At 44.5% G+C, this 21,074-nt stretch overlaps 1 protein-coding gene across 1 annotated transcript in view; it reads right to left on the bottom strand.

Moving 5' to 3' along the window:
- Lamb1 (laminin subunit beta 1) overlaps window positions 1-21,074 on the bottom strand; it is a 60,638-nt gene that overhangs the window by 37,974 nt on the left and 1,590 nt on the right. The window contains exons 3-12 of the mRNA XM_003469787.5: window positions 18,848-18,983; window positions 15,557-15,630; window positions 10,337-10,525; window positions 10,183-10,246; window positions 6,383-6,585; window positions 4,423-4,543; window positions 2,836-3,024; window positions 2,456-2,635; window positions 2,232-2,344; window positions 468-547 (exon numbers count right to left, since the gene is read on the bottom strand). Of these exons, the coding sequence (XP_003469835.2) occupies window positions 468-547; window positions 2,232-2,344; window positions 2,456-2,635; window positions 2,836-3,024; window positions 4,423-4,543; window positions 6,383-6,585; window positions 10,183-10,246; window positions 10,337-10,525; window positions 15,557-15,630; window positions 18,848-18,983 (1,349 nt within the window). The remainder of the gene's footprint in view (window positions 1-467; window positions 548-2,231; window positions 2,345-2,455; window positions 2,636-2,835; window positions 3,025-4,422; window positions 4,544-6,382; window positions 6,586-10,182; window positions 10,247-10,336; window positions 10,526-15,556; window positions 15,631-18,847; window positions 18,984-21,074) is intronic.

Genomic DNA, 21,074 nt, shown 5'->3' on the forward strand with positions numbered 1-21,074 from the left:
ACTACTATAAAAGCGAATAAATTTTGAGTCATCTGTAGGATGCACCTTGAATTCACCTTGAAAACGAGAAATAAATCAGATACACAAGCTTAAATATTGTATGATTTCTCACATGAGAAATCCAAAGTATAAATAAATAGCAAAAAAAAAAAAAAAAAAGAATGATAAAAGGAAACAGAGATACTGTAAATGGGAAGCGGACCAGGAGATGGAGGGAGAGGTAAAGGGTGGAAGGGAAGCAAAGTAAAAAGAATTCAAATGTTCATATACGCATACCAAATACCCACTATAAAAGTAGTCGTTATGCTTCTTAAACATGCACTAATAAAAACTGTCTCCAAAAAACAAAACGAAACAAAAACACAGAGGCCACAGGTACAAGTGATTTTCAACCAGGTCTTCAGACCAAAGATGGGCACCTTTTGCACTTTGGAGTGGGTCCGAGTGTGCCAGGGAGCTCCCCTCACCTGTCATCCAGGGCTCCCCCGACGTCACAGTCACATGGCCGACAGCCATCCAGATCGTTGCTCAAGCCCCAGTGCTGTGGCTGCAGGACAAACGATTAAACCCACATTTAAAGGGGCGCTCCTGTAATTGCACAGGAGACTCCGCAGGGAACAAGCCACGGCGTGTCTCGGTGGCTTCACCAAACACTTATGTGCATGGTGAGAGCAAAAAGCCAACAAACAGGAAGGAGCGTTTGGAAATGAAGAAACCCAAGCCGCAGGTCACTGCAGTCAGAGGTCACAGAATCTCGGGCAATGCCAGATCCTAGACCAACTTTGTCATCTTGCAAACAATATGAGCAAGCAGCAGACACCTAGTTTCCTTCATTCAAACTACTCTAAGAGTTACAACAAATGTTTGGCAGGCCGGTCAGTTTCCCTCAGTTCAGTCTGTCCTGAATCCAGGAAAAAGCCATCTGAGGATTCATTTATGTGGAAACAAGGCCTGAAGCGAGTTCTCCCACAACTGAAAAGTGAGGAAATCGCCAAGCCTGGAGGACAGAAGAGACGGAAATAAGACATGGGACAGTTTCAAAATAGAGACCAACTCTGAGTCTTAAAAATGTTTGGATAAAAACAGGTTCTCTGGGGCTGGGGATTTAGCTCAGCGGCATAAGCGCCTGCCTTGCAAGCAGGCAGTCGTGAGTTTGATCCCTGGTACCGATAAAAATGAAAAGGACAAAAAAAAAAAAAGATAAAGAAAAAAAAAAAAAAAAACCAGGTTCTCTAATTTAAATTAGACTTCCGGAAATCTATTTAAGAATCTATCTGGATTTTATACAAATTTACATAGTGGTCATAAATGTTAACTTGGGGCCAGTGGATCCCCCAAGTTATACGAGCAAAGTAAGAATGTCATAGAAGATGCAAAATTTAAAAAATTTTTCCTCGTAATTGTCCCTCTGAGGTAGAGCACTTGCCCTTGCGTGTGTGAGGCCCTGGTTTCAATAAGCAAATAATAACATTAAAATTGCTTTACAGTTATTACAGTGAACTTTTTGGTGTATTTCCTTCCTGGGAGTGAACCAGGGCCCTTGTACATGCACGGCAGGAACTCTACCTCTGAGCCACATCCCCAGGTCCCAAGATTCTGTTTTTCTTGATATTTTTCCTACACAATTAAAACATTATTCATACTTTGTGAGCCTTAGAAGAATTATTTAATGACATAAGCATTTCCTCATGTTATTGTCATTTTTGATGGCAACTAAATATTATATTGTAAGGAAGTCCCCAGATTTTTTTAAACCTATTTTCCCACTGTTGTTTCCAAGTCTTCTGCCACGATGAACAGAAGACATAATGAGCCTTTTGGTGAATGCAACATTGTCCAATTTTCTGATTATTTCATTAGGATAAATTCCCAGAAGTGGGATTGCTTGGTCAAGGGGTAAGTACATTTCCACAGGCTACTGGGCCGATCTGCTGAGTGCTTCTCAGAGTACACCCTCGACTGCGTTTCCAACAGCAGCTAACAAGCGCCAGCACCTCACTATGTCCTCACTAGCAGGAAGTATTCTCATTTTTACAAACTTCTGTTAATTCATCTATAAAACATGGTATTTCACCGAGACTGCATCTTGTCGACGTATCCACTAATAATTCTGACACTGAATTTCCTGTTATGTCTGTTGACCTTAACATGTAAGAGCAATGGCAGAATCCATGCTGGTGACATGTTCCCTCTTAGATCATATAATCGTAAGCTCTTCGTGATGTACCTACCAGACACTGGTCACAGTGCTGTCCTGTCACCAGACGCTTACAGTAGCAAGAACCGGTGCCAGAATCACAAGGATTCCCACCAGGAATCGTTCCCAGAGGACTGCACGCACAAGCTGTATGAAGACAAAAGCCACAAACCAAGTGAGTCCCAAGCAGCAGCAGCAGAAAGCAAAGTGGGAGTTAGGCACCCGCGGGATTCCCAGACCTTCTCCCAACGGACTTACATTTACAACCAAGGGGATCTTCGGCATTTAGGTCATAAAAGCCTTCTTTGCAAACATCACAATGTTCTCCTTCCACATGTAACTTACACCGACACTGACCAGCAATGAGACCAGTGGAAAAATCAGTGTAACTGTCACAGATGCCGCCGTTCTGAGAACCAGCAGGATCACACGTACATCCTGAGAACAACAAAAAACCCCAGGCTAAAATTACACCCAATCTACAGAAATCAGCCACAGAAAGGTCCACCATCCCGGCTCGTGGGTAACCGACTGATGATGCTGGCTCGGCTGCTCAGATGCAGAGATCTGCTAGAGGACGTGGACTGCAGACCTGTGAAAAGCAATGGAAGCGGCTCCCGTGACAGTCCCCAACATACGTTCACACACGTTGGGGTCCCGGACGTCCCTCTCTGGGTGCTGGTAGTAAAACGGTTTGCACTGCTCGCAGCTGCGGCCCATGGTGTTGTGTTGACAATCGTCGCACACTCCCCCGCTGACGTTTCCGGTGGCCAGGAAAACCGCCATGTCGAAGTGGCAGGAGGTGGAGTGTTCGTTGCAGTTGCACTCTGTGAGAGGGAGGAGACCATGGAGCGCGGCCTTGCACACCTGCTGGCCGAGGGTGGGAGGGACGAGGGGGCCCACTCGGGCCAGGAGGGACCACGTTCAGGCAAAAGAGCCACCAACCAGCAGGCACTCATGGTGCGAAAGGCCACAGCACTGAGGACACTCGTTTCAACCCCAAATCAGGCTGGGAACCTTAATGGTGTGAACTCTACGAAATGAACACAGGTATCTGGGAAGAGAATGAGCTTTCACAACCAGAACTCCCTTGGGCAAAGGAAGAACTGTACAAGCAGGAGAAAGGCTGCTTTTGGGCCCCCAGGGGTGATGGATGGAAGCCCCGTGCATGACTCTGAGGCCATCCCACCTGCCAGCGCACTGGGAAAGCCTGCGTGGGCTTCCTGCCTGGGAGGACAGGGGGTGAAGGATGGATCCCTCCACTCCCACCTCCATAACTAAGGTCCACTTCAGAGCCACGAGGCCAGCCTATTGGGTGTGGCATTTCTCTCCTCTGGCTTGTCTGGTTACATCCAGCTTTGATTAGCTCACCCTCATACCTACAGTGCATACCGATTCTGCTCACAGTGAAGCTTAGCTCAGCCTGGCCCTCATGGGGCTCTCTGCTCCCTACCGCCTCCGTGCCCCTGCAGTAGGACGCCTGCAAAGCGACTAAGTCTCATCACTGACGTACCCGAGAGCCAGGCTCTCCTCCCTCTCTCCTGAGCAGCCCTAGGAACTCCTCAGGCCAGCTGGGCTCCAGCTGCTGAGGAAGCCTCGACCATTCCAGCTCTCACTGCCCCTAAAATTCCAGGAAAGTCCTCCTGCAGGGACGCTGTGTCCAAATCTCTGCGAGTTAGGGGTGAAAGGGGTGCCTAGAGCTACTGCAGAGTGAGGCTGGTGAGGATGGATGGATGGACGAGTGCCAGAGGCCGTAGCCAGGCTGGCAGGGAATGAGACCGGAAACCCCACTCCAAGTCTCTTACACCGCAGCCATTACCAGGCTGTATGTTTCCTTCATCTTCCTCAATGTCACTGTGTCCTGAAAACAGATCTAATGTCAAGGACAGCATCTTAGTCTCCCTGGGTCAGTGCCAAACGCATACATTCTGCACAGTGCACAAGAATTTTTCTTTCTTTTTCTTTTTTTGGTACCAGGAATCGAATCAAGACCTTACGCTTACCTGGCAGGCACTGTGCCACTCAGCTGCATCCCCTGCCCCAAATTTTTACTAATTTAACTGAATGTGTACTGTTGGCTTCCTAGGCATTTCCAGGGGAAGCCAAGAGAAGAGGGGCAATTAATCCTGCTTCCCTCTGCAAAACGACATTGTGCAAGCACCCCTAGGCAGAAAATGGATACCGGCTCCCAGCTGATTCCAAGTGTCCCTCCCACGGAGACTTACTTTTACAGGCATTGCTGTTGCGACCTTCAGCAGGTCTCCAAGGTAAGTCGTGGTAGAAATCCATGCACAGCTCACAGTTTAAGCCCTTGGTGTTATGCCGGCACATGCAGTGCCCATGCACCTAGGAAGTCAGGGAAACGGGAGAGAGAGAGGCTGACTGCGGCTGACAGCCGTGCGTTTCCCACAGCAAACACAAATCCCTTTCCATGCTAATCTCTAGCTCGCCACAGCAAGGGTGTCTGTTTATTTTCTTCCTCCCATAGCAAGTTCTAAACACTCATCGAGGGCTGTAACCCTCACTACAATTATTCCCATTACATAACAGATCTCAATATTTTATTGAGTATCTGTAAAAAGAATCGAGATGAGCAAAATTAGAAATTATCTATTTTTAAATACAAGTAACTTAAGAATTTTTTAAAAATCTATAGCAACAGAAATCTACAAAAGCTACAGCACACAACTAAATGCAACATACCATCTGGAAACCAACTTATTAGCGTGAGCTTTACCACCTGGCTAGGTTAATCTTGGTTTTCCATTTTAGGTACAGCACCTCACAGTTCTTTCCAAGCCAAATAAAACTTTAAAAATCAATCATTTACTTTTTTCTCCTTCAACCAAGTAAGAAAATAGAAAATCTCAGAAAAAGATACAAATTAATTCATGCTATGAAGGGCCGAAGAGGCCTATGTCACACTGTTTTACCACAAGGCACATAAATGATGGGTATTTCTGCCCACCAAAAATGCACATACTTGGGCACTTCTGACAGAACGGAAATCAGAAACAGGACCAATGGGTCCCTCCTGGACTGTCTTAATAGGAGCACAGTGAGCTGAAGATTAAAATTTCTCATTACCACATGGTTTAACGAAACTCAATGTAAACTCCAAAAGTCAAACCGTAAGACTTGCTAGTGTTGGAATAAACAGAACAACGCACTCTGACAAACCAGTGGTGTGACATTAGCTACCCAGATTTGTTACACTTGAAAGTAAACAGACTCTACCTAGCATCTCCTGAAAAATTCAGCCACAAGATTAGAGACAGATGCCTCCCCTTGGGCTCTTTTAAATACCCAAGAGGTTCACACACAGACTGCTAACTGGACTAAAGGCAAGGAAGGCGTTTTAGCAGGACAGAGCACACTCGGTCCTGCAGACTTCCGTCAGACTGGCAATCTTTACAAGTACAGGCACACCCTTCATCCAGGGAGGCCGCAAGTGGTGGAAGGGACTGAGGGCAGAGGCAGGAGGGCTCTTCAGCAAACTACTCGGCCTCTAGTCTCTTCTGCCAACACTGTATAGGGGAGCTGCAGCTGATCTGGCATTAAAACACCACCGCGGGTCTGTAAGAATTCTCTTAGAAGTTACTTTACTGGATTACAATACCCTGATCCTCTCTACCCATTTGGCAAATCATCCAGTTCCCAAATTTCAATACATATACAATTAGGAGACATAATATAAAAGTGGGCAAGGAAAGAAACTGAAAAGGACAGACAGAAAAAAAGCAAACTCCATTTGCTTTCTAAATGAAATCCCATGGATCTGAGTTAAACTTTCTAGTTTCTTCGGGCTGGAATCAATTTGTACGTTCTAGCATAAAGACCGAATGCTTGCGGTTTTTAATCTTCCCTAATGCAAAAGCAGACTCAATTGTTATTCAGACAACTTTTTAATCCTTGGAGAGCTAAAATCCCTACTTTAGCAACAGCCTACCGCAACGAATTCCAAAACTGAACTCCGGGTCTATGAAATGAGCAGTCTGCACATTCTCACAGTCCAAGAGGAAATTAGATTCAAAAAGAAAATTAGCAACCAACCCCCGAGATGATACAAGGGGCTACATATAGACGGAAAGCTAAACATGCATAAAAAGATGGGAGAGGCTTTAGCGAAGGTGGGCTTCCCCTGCGCTGTGCCGAGCGAGGGGAAGCCACAGGCGGCCCACTCACCATCCCTTCCACGTCTTCGCTGACTCCGTCCACAGGGGCACACTCGCTGGCATGGCCGTAGCAGAAGCAGTTTCCTCGAACCACCATGTCGTACACTGCATAGTAGTACTTCTCCCGGATTTCCATTCTGGAATCCAAAAGGTTATCTCCCAAGGTGTGCAGCTTCACAAACTTGATTCTCAGGTTGGTGATTTTTAACAGGTCTACAAAGGTCACCAACAGGATGAAAAGTCTCATCAGACAAGCATGAATTCCTCTGCAGTGATAGTCATTTCTCTTTAGAGCAGGACTAGGCACCTGGGAACACGTTCAGGGCAGTTTACTCTCTTTGGATGATCTAAATGACAACTGTGAAGCTTACCATAATGTGACAGTCCCTGGGAGCAGGGATGGGTATGGACTTCTCACCTGTTTAATAAGGGTATCTGCTTGGTGATCTGTTAGCAGACCAACAGTTTCAGGGGCAAGTGTGCAAGTGAGGGAGTTACAAGAATACAATCAAAGTACTTCAATTTTTCATTATTACAGGAATATAGTTTTACATCTACTTTTGGAAGAGAAAATATCTAAATCTGTCCACTGCTTAAAAAAATCTACATTACCAGAACATGTTTAACACTATAGAATAACTACAGTCCAGGGAAAGAGTATCTCAACCAAGTTTTTAAGCAACATTTTAGCCTACAATGTTTTTGTCTGCTTGTACATTTCTAATTTATCCACATAACACAGGGAGGGACATAAGGATACAGGGCTTAGCACTGTAGCACACTAGGGCAAATTATTTTTTCCTGAATAAAAGTTAGCTATGAATCGATTGCTGTCACTTCAACCCTGGCCTGTAGACTCGTTCTTAGTACAGAGGCTGGTTTAGCAGTTAAAACCCAGAGCAACTAGATAAAGCAAGAGGTAATCAACCTTCTCCACTGGCGTTTTCTTAATAACTATTCTTGTCTAAGGGATCCCAGGAGACAGGTGGGCCCATCTGCCCTCTCAGTGAATTCTGTAGGTTAAAATTGTTTTTATTTTCATGTATGCTGCTGGATTCTTACAACTTACAGTACAGGACAAAAGAGCAGCACCCACTGCATTGGATACTTTCAAAGCCCAAGTACAATTTTCAATCCTCATAATATATGCATGGCTTACAATGAGGACTACAGAAACGGCTGGGGGTGGAAAGGCAAAGTCCATGCATTAAACTTAAGCTCTTTGTAGACTCAAAGGGGAAAGAGAAGCCTCATTCCTACAGGGCTGAATGGTGGTCACAAATGCCAACGCTTCTTGCTGTAAAATGTCTCTGCACAAAGTGAGCACAAGCACCGACTGAGGAGAGGCCCAACACAGATGTGAAGGTCAGCTGGAGTGTTTAGAAACCCTTGAACTGACCTCTGTGGAAGCCCTCAGGACAGCAAACACACTCCCCACTCTCTCCTGACACATCTAACAGCTCAGCCTCTCACCCACTGCTTTCCGAGAGGCAAAGTCACTTTTGAAGGACTCAGAGGTTTTTAATAACAGGGACAATTAAAGAAACTGTTCCCTTGATTACAAAGTAAACTAAAAACACATCTGCTAACAAGGATCTTTCTAACATAGAAATGGGTTTTCTGATACCACTTTTCCTTTCCAACAAAAGAAAAGAAAATTCAAGTTGTAACAGGAACATAATTTTCAAGTCCCACAAGTTTCACCTACAAGGGGACGGATGAGTCCTTTTAGGGACTCAGAAGGGGTTTGTCACGGGGCCTATGCGGGTGTTCTGAGACATGGGAGAACAGATCATAGCTCACTCTGAACCTGGGGGTGAGCTGCACAAATCATTCAATATTTTACAATAGAGCGATGGAGTAGGTTGCTGACCAGGGACAGGCTGAGTCACATGTAAAATTGATCGGGGAACTGGCACTTTTCTAGCAATATTCCCTGGACTTCTGCCACCCTCTGTAAGTTCTAGGCAACCTGGGTTTAAAATTGGGCCAAGCACAGCTGGGAAAGATCAGCAAGCATCAGCCCTGTCTCTGTACCTTCCTAGCTGGGAGGCCACCTCACAGCCTGCCTCTGGCACACAGGACCAGCTCTGACCAAGCCCTGGGCTGCAGCTGCAGCCACAGCATTCACAGCAGCAGCTAAGCCTTTTCACTGGTTGAACTGAACACTTTCTGTATGTCAGGCATTTGTTTTGTTTTTTCCATCTGTCACTGACAATTGAACCCAGGGCCTTAGCTGAGTCACATCCCTAGCCCTTTTTCATTGATTATGATTTCAAGACAGTGTCTTGCTGAGTTGCCTAAGCTGGGCTTGAACTTGCAGCCTCCTGCTTCTGTTCTCCAGAGTTCAGGAACTGGCATATGCCACCATGCACGAAACAGTTATCACTTTACACATCAAATCATTTTTCCTAAGATCAACATTGCTTTTTCCACCTAAAGATGAAAAATCAACCCCACTGGCTCCTCCAAAAATCTCTAGTATATTAGTTATCTCAGGTCACAAAACTACAATGTGACGGAAATGGAATTTTAATCCAGATGTGATTCTAAAGCCCACTCTTAATTACTGCATACTCTGCTTCCCAAGAAGATCAAAACGTAATCTGAAACAGCACACACATACTTGCTGGTGGTCAGAAAGAGCTCAGAACTGAGGACGACACCGCACGGGTCAGGAGTTGTCTGGCATTTCACAGCCACATCACATGCTCTCAACTCTCTGAAACTCAGTTTGTTCATCTCTTAATGGAAAATTAAATCTAATCTTATCGAATAGATGGAGCATGGCTGACGCTTCTGGTTTTTCTCAGGATTCTTTCTTTGCCAAGAGCCCTTGCTGAGAGTTTAGCTGACATGGCCTCCTGGCTAGAGCTGTCTGCCAGTGTCTCCTGCCCCATCGCCAGCGGCTCACCGTGGTCAGGGGGGCTGAATGGAAGCAATGGGGACCACTTCCATGTTTTACCTTGGCTTGCCCTTCACAACTGGGATGCAGACGAAGGGGCAGTAACCTAACTCTCCTTATGTAGATAATTCTACCCATTGATAAGATGGGTAGCCTTATTTGAAGATTACCAGAATTTTGGGGAAGGAAAAGAAAAAAAGGTGCTCAGTTAAATACGAATTACAGGTAAACTATAATTTTTTCTGCACATCCAAATGTCACATGGAACATAGGTATCCTTACCACAGATACCACGTGGAATGCACACATTGGTCACAAGTATTAGGCAGGATAAAGTCATACTAAAATCTACAACTCAAATTTAATGGGCCATCGCTTGAGAATTTTATCTGGCAAGCTGAATGAGGGTGACCAAGCTACATTTTATCTCTGTCAATCTCTCTGGCTGACTGCATGCAAGAGAAAGAAACTATTTCATTAAAGCAAAATTGTTTTATGCTTTTATTTTTGCTTGCAGTGTTGCAGATTGGCCCCAGGGCCTCATGCATCCTAGGAAAGTTCTTTTCACTCAGCTATATCCCCAGCCCTGAGCAACTGTATTTTGAGGACACAGTTACACTAGCTTAATCTGTATGAATACACTGAGTAATAAAATGATGTAGGATAACCAACATAATTAGAGTACTGAAGACATATACATCTTTTACTCTCATCAAAAGGTGTTCCTCAACAGTGAGAACATTACTGGCAATTTCAAGAGCTTCTGATAGAATAATCCAGAAGAAAGAAGAACATGCCAGTGCATTTAGCACCAAGTATCTAGACTCTGGGCAGCAGGGTTCTGGGTAACACTTGTTCCATAAATGTTGCTTCCCATCCACATTATTATTTCAAAACAAGCTTACTCTGTATCCTTGGGCTGTAAGGATCTTCTATTTTAAAAGCAGGATCTAAGGCACGAAATATCACCTAAAAAACACATACAGGAGCGGTTGGTATCTTTACAGGGATCACAAGGTAGACCTGTAAGTGGGAAGGGAAGCAAAGAAGCAAGCTCACCTCTCCTTCTGTCGAGGGCTCGATGTCGGAGTAGCGGGAGTCACAGATGACGTCATCGACCTTCTTCATGGGGCCGGTTGAGATGCCCGGGAAGGTGCTCTCGCAGTTGTAGGCGAAGTATCTGTACACGCCCCAGGTTCTCCCAAAGTCGGACGATCGCTCAATCAGCATCGCTGCAGGGCGGAATGTCTGAAACCAGGGAACAAAAGTCTCATGTGATGGTTTTTATGGGTGATCTGTATTTTTTTAAAAATCACAGATGAAAATGTCACACACTGTGTGCCACAAGCCCTGACTGCATGTCGTCGATATTTTGGGCTGTGGCCGAATTTCAAATACTTCAAGCTGTCCCATGGCGCCTCTTCTTGCAAGGGAAGCGTCTACTCTCTGAATTCTGTACTTTCTCCCGTATTACTAGATCAGTAAGCTGTTTCTCTTTAGGAGCTAATTATAAACAGCCCCTAATAGCAAACAAACTCTGGTGTGCTTAGCTGCTGGGGCCATTGCGTGAGGTTTGATGCTCATTCTTTCCTTTCCTGGTCTAATCACTCAGTGACATGGGTCTGCCTTTCCTGAAAGCCACACAGACACTGTCCATCTGCTACACACAGTCCAACACAGAACCACGGGGGCATCAAAGTATGGTACAGTGTGACAAACACCATAGCAGCCACCTAGAGTGAGATTTGAGAAACGGGGGAAGTCAGCAATTGCACTGCCCGGTATCACCCAAAACACTGAAAACCAGGACTCAAGACATTTGTACATGATTATGTAGTAACACTATTCACACCAGCTAAAAGGTGGCCACTTGGATAAACAAGCTGTGGTGGGTAGGCAGAAGGGAAAATTACGCAGCCACGGAAAGGAAAGGAATCCTGAAACTTGCTACAACATGGATGAAGCCTGAGAACATCACACTACATGAAACACACCCTGCATAATTTCAAATAATACCACACACGACTGCTTGTGTGAAATGCCTTGGATAGTTCAGCACTGTCTAGGATAGCAGGGATGGAAAGCAGGTTAGAGGCGAGCAGAGGAAGTAAAAAAGGGCAAAAGAGGGAATGCGGAATGACTACAGGATTCCTGTCTGGGTGCTGAATAAGTTCTGGAACTTGATTCTGGTGACGGCTACACAATATTGTTAATAGAACTAACACCACTGAACTGTACACCTAAAAATGGTTAAGAAGGCAAATTTTATGTTACACATATTTTATCACAAAAAAAGAACAGAACAGAGCAAGCTAGGAAACATTTCACAAGGGATGGCATCAAACTGGATGACTGAAGGAGTTTTTCCAGCAGGAACAAAGTGGGGGTGGGGCAGGAAGAGGCTGGCGGGTCACAGTGGGGCTGCACCCCTGCACCACGCTGAGGGCATTTATCTTTTCACAATGAAAGTGGAACACTGACAGATCTAAGTGGATGGAATGAAATGACTACATTTTAGAAAAATAACTCCCATGGCATAATCATTGAACATGGGAAACAGAAGACAGAGAAATTAAGTGAAAGGGAAAACCACGAAAGTTTTAACTCACAGCTACAACAGATCGGTAGAATGGGCAATTACGCAGCCATGGAAAGCTAAGGAATCCAGAAACTTATTACAACATGGATTAACCCTGAAAATATCACACTACGTGAAACACGCCCTGCATACTTTCAAATATTACTGCATGTGCGGTCCATACCACATAGGTATGGACCAGACTCTGAAATGTAGCATATACAGCACTGCGTTGGTGATCAATTAGATCTCAGTGGAGAGGGAGGGACAGGAAAGAAACTCAGGTGCCCGAACTTGGGTAGCTGGGTGGATGTGATGCCAAAGATGAAGACAGAGGAGGCAGTGGTCTGGGGCTGGCACATGGATCTGTTACATGGGAGGGGCAGTGACTCTGCCTGGCACTCGGCTATGAGAACCAAGCTGGAAACCTGGACTTGGGAGTCACCGTATATGTGGAGCAGTTGAAACCTCCAAGCATATAATGTCTTCAGGAAAAGCAGCAAGAGGCAAGATAAAGAGTCAAGAAAATGCATCGGAGAGAGACCAGTCCTCCTGAATTCTGAAGTCCACGCTTCAGAATGTGGAGTATGTGGAGACCGGTCAGGAGAGGGTAGCTCAGGTAAAAGGGGGTCACTAGGGTGGGTTCTAACATGACCGGTGACCTTTTAAAAAGGGGCCATTAGCACACACATGCACATCAGGAGACTGGGTGAAGCCAGAGGGAACAGCTATTCCACACCAAGGACAGGGGCTCTGGGGGACGCTGACCCTGCCCGCACCTTCCCAGGCTGCTGGCCTCGGGGACTGGGATGGGATAACTGATGTTTCAGCCATCGGGTCTGTGGCACTTGCTCATGGTAGCCCTGGGAAATGACTACATCCTCACACCCAACTGTCTTCCAGATGAGGAAACTGAGGCTCCGAGACCGAGTTCATAACTATAGTCAGTACTTAAGATTCAAACAGGCTGAATTCAACCAAAACGGTCTTTCTCTTTCTCTAACTACCGGAACAGGAGAAAAGTGAAAGACGGGTGTTGGCGTGAAAAGAGAAAAAAAAACCATGCTTGAAATCAAAACAGGATGGAGATTTGGGTGATGAACAGGGTCAACTGGCAACAAAACACAGGCAAAATGAACGCTAAAAACAGACAAAGAGACAAATGGATACAGCGATGGTATTGGGGGAAGTCAGAGGACCTAGAAACCAGAATCTCAATTAAGATAGCTACTTCTTAAAAAAAAAGAAAGCTATTTCTGCATGAGTGACAGGAAACTGGGTGACAGCAGCATATGCCCAAACCTCCTTTTGTCTTCTTTAATAATCCTGAATGTCTTTGTCCCTTGTTAACAGAATAAGAGTAAGAAAGCAAAAGGTTACATTCTGACAAATGCCTAATTTACCTCATATGTTATTAAACTGAAGTGAGCAGAATCAGGCCAAGTAAGAACTTAGAATAAGACAGGAGAGAGGACACCCCGGCTCCCACAGGCTCCCAGCTGGTGACACTCTCCAGGACCCAGAGGGACGTGCTTAGCCCAATGTCTCCCAGTCAAAAGGGAGTAGAGAGGAGAGCCATTGAAGCAGTCCTGGCTGGGCTTCCCTCTTCCTCCCTTCTGGAAAACTATGTCCCAAAGGACCACTGACAAGCCATCCAGTTTCCTGTGGAGTTAGCGGTTGCTGGAGACTGTAACAAACCCTTTACCTAAGGGTGGAAGCCTCTCCCTGCCCTGCTCAGTCATCAAGCTGCCTGGGCCCCCTGTTATTGCACTGTTGCCTCCAAATATATAACAGACAAAGAGTCTGGACCAGCTAGCTGTGCACACCGAGCACATGCAAAGTGAGCTCTGATGCTCCAGGAAAAGCCCAAGCCCGGAGCCAAGGAGTGTGAGAATAAACACGCATCTCCTTCGTTACCGAGCTTAGACTTTGAGGAGCTTTTGGATGTATCTATTTCCTTCTGCTGCCCTGCCTGTAAACCTTCCCCACTTAGCAGGCCAACCTTGGAGTCTACAGCATCCAAGTGCTGCCTTTAGGAATCAAGGGCTCCTCCCAGCTGCTCCGGAAGGCAGCTGTAACCGAGGGTATCAGAGGGGGCAGAACACTTCCCGGGTATAGCTTGAGCATTCCCATCCCAGAAATCTGAAATGTTTCACCAAATCTCAAACTTCCTGAGTGCTGATCTGATTTTGGTGCATTTTAGATTTCTGGATTGGGGACGCTCAACTGGTAGATTCCCAGTAAAGATTCCAGAATCTGAAGAACTCCAAAAACCTGACACACTTCCAGTCCAAGCATTTTGGAAATGGGAAGCTCAACCTGCAATACTGATGGGGCGCCACCTACAGACGGGCTCAGGCCACGCGGCCCTGAGGAACAGAACCAGGATCCACACCCAGGTCAGCCTGACCCCATACACGCTGCCTTCTCTGCAGTTAGGACCCAAGGGATGCGTTCTCTTTAAACTGAAGTCTGACAACTTGAACCCATCGTTCACATCTCAGTTCAACCACTGCCTCCTCCGTGTGACCTTTTGTGCTTATGTGCAGAATTTCATCTTTGGTCCATTGTATTCACTTGAATGAGTATTCAGCTGTGGAATATGTGCCCGGAGGACTCTGGAACACAGATGAACTTGCAACCACCCATGTGTGTGTGGACAGTGCTCTTTCCAAGTAAGAGATGAGACCGAAAACATTAATAAGGATGACTGTGAATATGCCCAAGTGTCACCTAACATGAAGGCGAGATCCTCACCAGTGGCTGAGTTTCGATCTAATGACCTTGGTGACAAGGAGTACCGGGTGAGTTATCCAACCCCTCTCGGATCAGATGTCAGCGTCAACCTTTCACCCCAGCAGCTACACCAGCGGTCCTGGGAACCTCGGGCCCTGGGGCCCCTGGGTCACCTCCTGACTCCCACGCCCTCTCAGGCTTTAGCAGCAGGCACAAGTGAGACCTGCATGGCTGCTTGCCCACATGGTAAACCTATCCTCCGCACCTTCTCCTAATCTGACAGGGTATGGCTAATTTTCCAAATGAAAATTATTCCAGAGCAATTTTGATCTGGGAAGCAATAAGCAAATGATGGGTTTTCCGTGCACTAACATGTACTTTAAGCCATGTGAAGTCTGTCATTTCCAAGCAGCTGCTTAAGAAGAAACAAAGGGACTTTGTACAGACATTCCCTAGTCCTGGAGTCATTTTACATCTCGAAAAGAAAAATGATGAGAAAAATCTGCATTGAAGAAGACACACACATTTCTCTAGGAAAAATCTCTTCCCACAAATTTTGCAAAACCCTGAAAACTAAAGAAAATATGCTTCCTTTTCAGTTACCAAACACCATTAAAAAATAAACACACAGAATGAGAGATTTATTCTCCAGATGTTTTATTGTGGTTTGGGAGTGAGTCAACACTGCCTCTTCTCTAGGGGGAAATAAGCAGATAGCTAATTAAAAGTTTAGAGTTGAATTACCTTAGAGAAGAGGCTCACTCTACCTACGGCCGCAAAAATAGAGGGTTTGTGACGGTAGGTATTCATGCCTATGTTTTAAAAGCTGTTCAGTTATTCCAACTTATGGCAACAATAACATTTAACTTCTCATGGAGAAGCCATCTCACATGAGATGTTTGTTTTAAAAGGGAAACTGCCCAGGATGCCCCAGATCGTTTGTGAGAAAGTCAGGGATTTCTTACCTTAAAAGTCATTATGAGATGAGTAAAATGGAATTCTGCTTCCAAATCCAGTTGGATAGTTACGTTTTCCACACCTATAGATTTAAAAAATAAAGAAGGAAGCAGTCAGGAAAACAGTACCATCTGTCAACACTCATGATTAAGTTATCATTAAGCACCTCACAGAATCCCTCTTTGCATTCTATCTTAAACTGAGGCTGCAGATTATTTAGGAAGTGAAGTACAAGGCAGATTGAGTCTTGGGTTTCCCACAAATCATTCTGGAGTCCACCTGGGTGAATCTGCTCACTGGATCAAGGCAGAAAGAATAGCTCTGCAGATGTCAACATAGACATCTTTCACTCAGGAGCTGGGACAAGCCAGACCGGACCCTCTGTGCTCAAGGACCCCCAAAAGGGAAGAAGGAGCACTTCCTGTGCACAGGAGGGGGTGAGCTTGCTGTGGGAAGCCCCTGGGAGTCAGTCCTCCTCCAGTAGAAACACAAATACTCTCTTTTCTCTATGTGGCAGCAAAGAAAATAAATAGGAGTCTACCACAAATTAGTTATACAGCAACTTAGAAAACCCTGTCCCTGATGGAACATTTTTGGATGCATTTCCACAACTGAAAAACAATGCCAAAGAGACAAAGAAGCAGTCAAATAAATAAACTTGTGTGGAAAAAATACCAACATCTTCCCTTTCAGGGGAAAGCCTGAACAAACACAGGAGTCTTTGCTGAGCGCCTGCGGGTCAGCAGGCCCCACTGGAGCACTTTAAAAGCGCCACTGGGATTCCAGGGATAGGAAGCCCTCCCCCAGCCCTAGGGCCCAGCCCGCTTGTCCGGTCTGGGAGACTCTGCCTCTTTCCCAAGACTGGAGGAAGCCCTTGGGGTCCCTCTTCCAAAGCAAAAGGACTCTTCAGTGCAGGAAGACAGGAATATATCAGAATGAATCATGTCAGAGGCTGGTGTATTTTCAGGAAATCGGTAAGACCTTTTGAAATGAACCCTCCTGCTGGAAAACTGCCAAGCCAATTGAGGGGAAAAAGTGGTCACTGGAACGGATATGAGCCAGTTGGAATGTTAAAGAAAAACACTACCATCTACTAACAAACCCTATCGGACTTACTATAAAGAACCATATTACAAAACTACTCTAGACGTTGAATTTTTTCAGAGAAATGTTAGCCAAGTAACTTACATCGCTCCTCTTCCAGGCTTTTAAAAATTCGTGGTATTTGTTCACAATTAAGATAACAAAATTACGTAAAGTACTAAGCGAGACTCAATCCCATTCTTGTAACCTAAGAACATGCGCGCAATGTGTAACCCCAAAGCACATTCCATTTAGATTCGCAGCCTGATAACGTGCTGCAGTGTTTGGGGCTTTTTTCGTTTTTAAAATATGGGAACAAAAATTCGTGGAGAAGAGACATGATGATCATCCCTTCTACTGCATATTTGACTTTTCAGGTTTAGGAACAGGTCACTAATGTTTTAAGCACCACATATACAAGCACAACCTGCATAAATCACACAAAAGACAGTGTCACACACAAGGGGAAAGTCTTTAATTGTGAGCTATCAGATAACAGAGAGATGGCAGGGTGCGGTAACAATCATTGAAAGACCAAGTTCCATCTGTCTAATCTTATCTAATCTCTGTGACCAAGCTTGCAAAAATCTTTCTGGCATCTGGATTCTCCTGTTCCCAACAATTCAAAGATGTAGACATGGATTAACTGGAAAACCTTCATTCACAACTACAGCACAAGAAGACGCTATCTCCCTATCTATGGACTAAGCTGGAGAGAGTCTTGGTCCTAACGTCCAGGCATCCTGTCGGTCCGTTTCACTGGATGAACGTGGGCAGTGGAGGACTGCTCACCCAGGCCCTGCTCACAATGAGCCCTATGCTACTTCAGAAGTCCTCTGTGACTCACATTTATAGAAACGTCTTTCACACTGAACTTCTAACAAAAACATTCAACTTTAATAATTAATTCGAGATGGACAACTCTCAACAGCACATGTGGTCTCCGGATCTCTCCCAGTCAAGTTTGTAACCAATGGATTCCTACGCCTGACCAATGGCTAACCAACTCCCCCTAGAAACTGTATTCTGGAAAACTTTTACAAGGTAACCAGTCAGTGACAAGGGAGATCTTCCTCTCAGACTAATAAGTGACTGCATACATCCCCAGCCCCAAGTATGCAGCATGTATCAGATGTGGTTGTATCCAGGCCTTCTATGGCCAGGCTTAGGCTCTCTTCTTTGAGAGTCCTTTTCCATAATATTTTAGAAGGATCTAATGGTTAGACATTTATTTCTGTGTTGATATTTACAATGGAGTACTACTTAACTAGACAGGAGGATACATGTGGGTCATTTACAGGAAAATGGGTGCACCTTGAGACCATAATATTAAGCGAAATAAGTCAGATGCACAAGCTGACACATTGCATGGTTCTCTGATCCCAAACAGAAATAAATTAAGAATGAAATAAAAGGCAGATAACAGGAGACAGGGAGAGAGATCGTTTGCAAAAGGAACAGGACTAAGAGATGGGGAGGAGGAGAGGGAAGGGGGTGAGCGAATCACATGCTGCATATCTGTAACAACTCCCCACAATGAGTGCACGCTTTACACACTGCAAACGTACTAATAAACATCTTTAAAACCATCTGGGGCACATTAATTAACAAACACACATTTCTGTTCCCTAAATTTCAGCATTTAGCAACTGTGAAACCCATGCGATTTCAGTTTCATAGCAATAGTGATATCATAGCTGATGAATTCACTACGCTGCAACTCAAATGGCAAAGAAAGAAAAAGGAGTCGGAGTCACACAATCATTAGGAAAACTGCTGAACTTGGGGTCACAGCCAGTGACTGACTCTGCAAAATCACTCTGTTGTCTTTTTTTCATAGTACTGTAGCGCTATGAAATGTCCTGCAGTTGGAAGGGCCTGTGATTTCTGTACTCCTCTTAGGGTTGATAAAAATGAAAGCTACTAACTTTGTCCTATAGAATTGTAAGGCATGATGCACCAGATCTCCCCGTGCCTTTCCCTAACTGCCCCAGCACAAACTCCATGCCCTAAGGGCGCCTTAGGATGAAGACTATGGAAAGCTCCTTTATCTGGCATGAAAAATTGTTTTCTTGTAGGATATTTGCTTCAGGAAGAAGGATCACATTTTACCAAGACAAGTTAGTACTCCAGGCAGTAAGTCTGCCAGAGGCCATAATTACAGGACAGAGAAGCCAATCATAATTGGAACCCCATGCAGGTTACCAACCACTTACCGCTTTCCGATTGCCACCAAATCTTCAGGCGGTTTGGAGCGAACGTAGTGACCACATTTTCAATGAGATGGCTGTCAGGGTTGAGGGTCTCATGATATGGCTCTTGGGAATTGCATATGAAGCATTTTTTGTCCTCCTGAAAACAAGTTAGTCTCATGAGTCTAAGAAGCAATCTCATAAAGAAAAAAAATTCCACCAAGCCCACAAAAATCAAACCACTAAGCTTCCAGAAAGGTGAATGCACAAAAATTTACTCAAATGACTTCCATCACATTTTTCACTTTCAACTTAGTGAGTCTAAAATACTCCTAAAAATAACCTCCTTTCTTGCAAATTCAAGGTCAAAAGTAAAAAGGGTCATTGTTTCCATAAGCCTCTAATTTAATCAAAATCAATTTTCTAGGCTTAAGCCTTAATCTCAGTAAATAGCTAGAAAAGCTTACTCTAAAATGAAGAAGTATTAGTTTCTGCTGACGTAAAACAAACTAAAAATAAGAGGAAAAAAGACAATTCATTTGGCCTGATTTTTCTAAAATCTGAACGAGTCAGAGACCTAGTATCAGGCAGAAGCATTTAGAGAGGCCTTCGGATCTACAGAACAAGATCGTTTTTGCCCAAGCAGCAGACTGACAGTGGTGACAGACAGGACCCCTTGTAAACTGCTCAGGATTCTGGAGAAGGGGTATCAGGCTGTCATGCCATTTGGGTACTATAAACTGAGGCTAATTCAGGGAACCCCAACATGGATGTGAACTAGGGCAAAGATGGGCTTGAGCTTAACTCTGAATTTTTCTCATTTTCTTTCTTGCTAAAATGGGAGCCATAGTCATCAGGCAGTAGGGTTCTCTATTCTCTTTGTACATCATGGTGACTCATAACACTGCCTTAATAGTTCCATTTCCCCTCGGGAGCTTGGCTGTGTACCTGTTTTCGGGAATGCTGATGATTTCTTAAGTCAGAAATGATAATAACACTGAAGTATGTGGAGAACCAAACAGATCTTTGAACAGAATTTGCTCAAAAAAGGTATTTGCATAGGGCCCAAGGGATTGACTATACTTTTACATTTGTATCTATTTTCTCCAAAAGGATTTGGAGACCAGCAAAATATGAACCCAAATAAATACCAGAAGTCAGGGATGCACAGAGATAAGGAACAAAGCTAAACATTTGAGAAAAATGCATGCTTGCTTCCTTTCTTTAGGCCTTGTCTCTGAAAAGCATGGCACAAATTCACAGCTAATCATATAAATCAGAGCTTGGCTCTAGCTGCTTTTGAGACAAGAGTCTAATTCCTATTCAAAGCTGATTTCAGAAGCTGGTGATTCATTAACAGGATGTCCTGACCTCTAAAATAAATGTTAGCACAACACTTTAGGTAAAATTTAAATGCTAATATTAGAAAAAATAACATCCACTGCCTGCATTAACTTGTAGTCAAGGAAACTAGTACTAAAGAACAATTACCAGAACTGGGGATGAGGGGGGCTTAATTATAGCCTCCCCTCTAATCAGGAGGAAGCAGTCTAGACATCTCTGTATAAAGCTGGAAGCCTGCGAGTGGAATCCACTCTACCACATTCCTTCAGTTTAATTTATCGGAGTTTCCAAGCAGGCTTTCTGCTTCTGAAAAGTTTTCAAGCATCTGCCCTGCAAATCACAGGACACTCTGCCCTCGTGTTGCCGGGAAGGTGCACAGGTGAAGGGACTGACCAGGTGCTGAGCAATTAGCTTGGAACCTGCCCTGCCGGTGGGACCAACACTGTTAGCTTTTGTTAGAGACCAGAAGTATCAGCCTCCTTTTGTTTATTTTTTAAATAAAGAAAAATGACTCAGATTCTAGATAGTTTATACTTTGCATCTACTGTTAAATTACTCCTGATTTTGTATAGAGGAGTGAAACCAAAAATCTGGGTCCACTTCTAGAAAACATCCTGAAATTTCATTTTGGTTTCCCATTATCTGGGTACCATGGCAACCAGGGCTTTTTTTTTCTTCTTTTGCAAAAAAGCACCTATCCCTGATACCTAATGGAGGTAAACGGCCACAGCACCAAGCTAGGAAAGAAAACAGGTTCACTGGTTGGAATCACATTGTGAGGCTCGTGCTTAAATAACAGTACCCCTTTACTGGAATAGAAAATGTGGAAAAACCAGGATCAGTGCTTGGAACATAAAAGGATAGGCGATCTTTAATGCACACCTCAAAAGGTGTTATTTTTTAAAAG

Source organism: Cavia porcellus, unplaced genomic scaffold, assembly GCF_034190915.1.
Source record: "Cavia porcellus strain 051 isolate PalLab524CR breed Dunkin Hartley unplaced genomic scaffold, mCavPor4.1 scaffold_2, whole genome shotgun sequence".
Taxonomy (NCBI): Eukaryota; Metazoa; Chordata; class Mammalia; order Rodentia; family Caviidae; genus Cavia; species Cavia porcellus.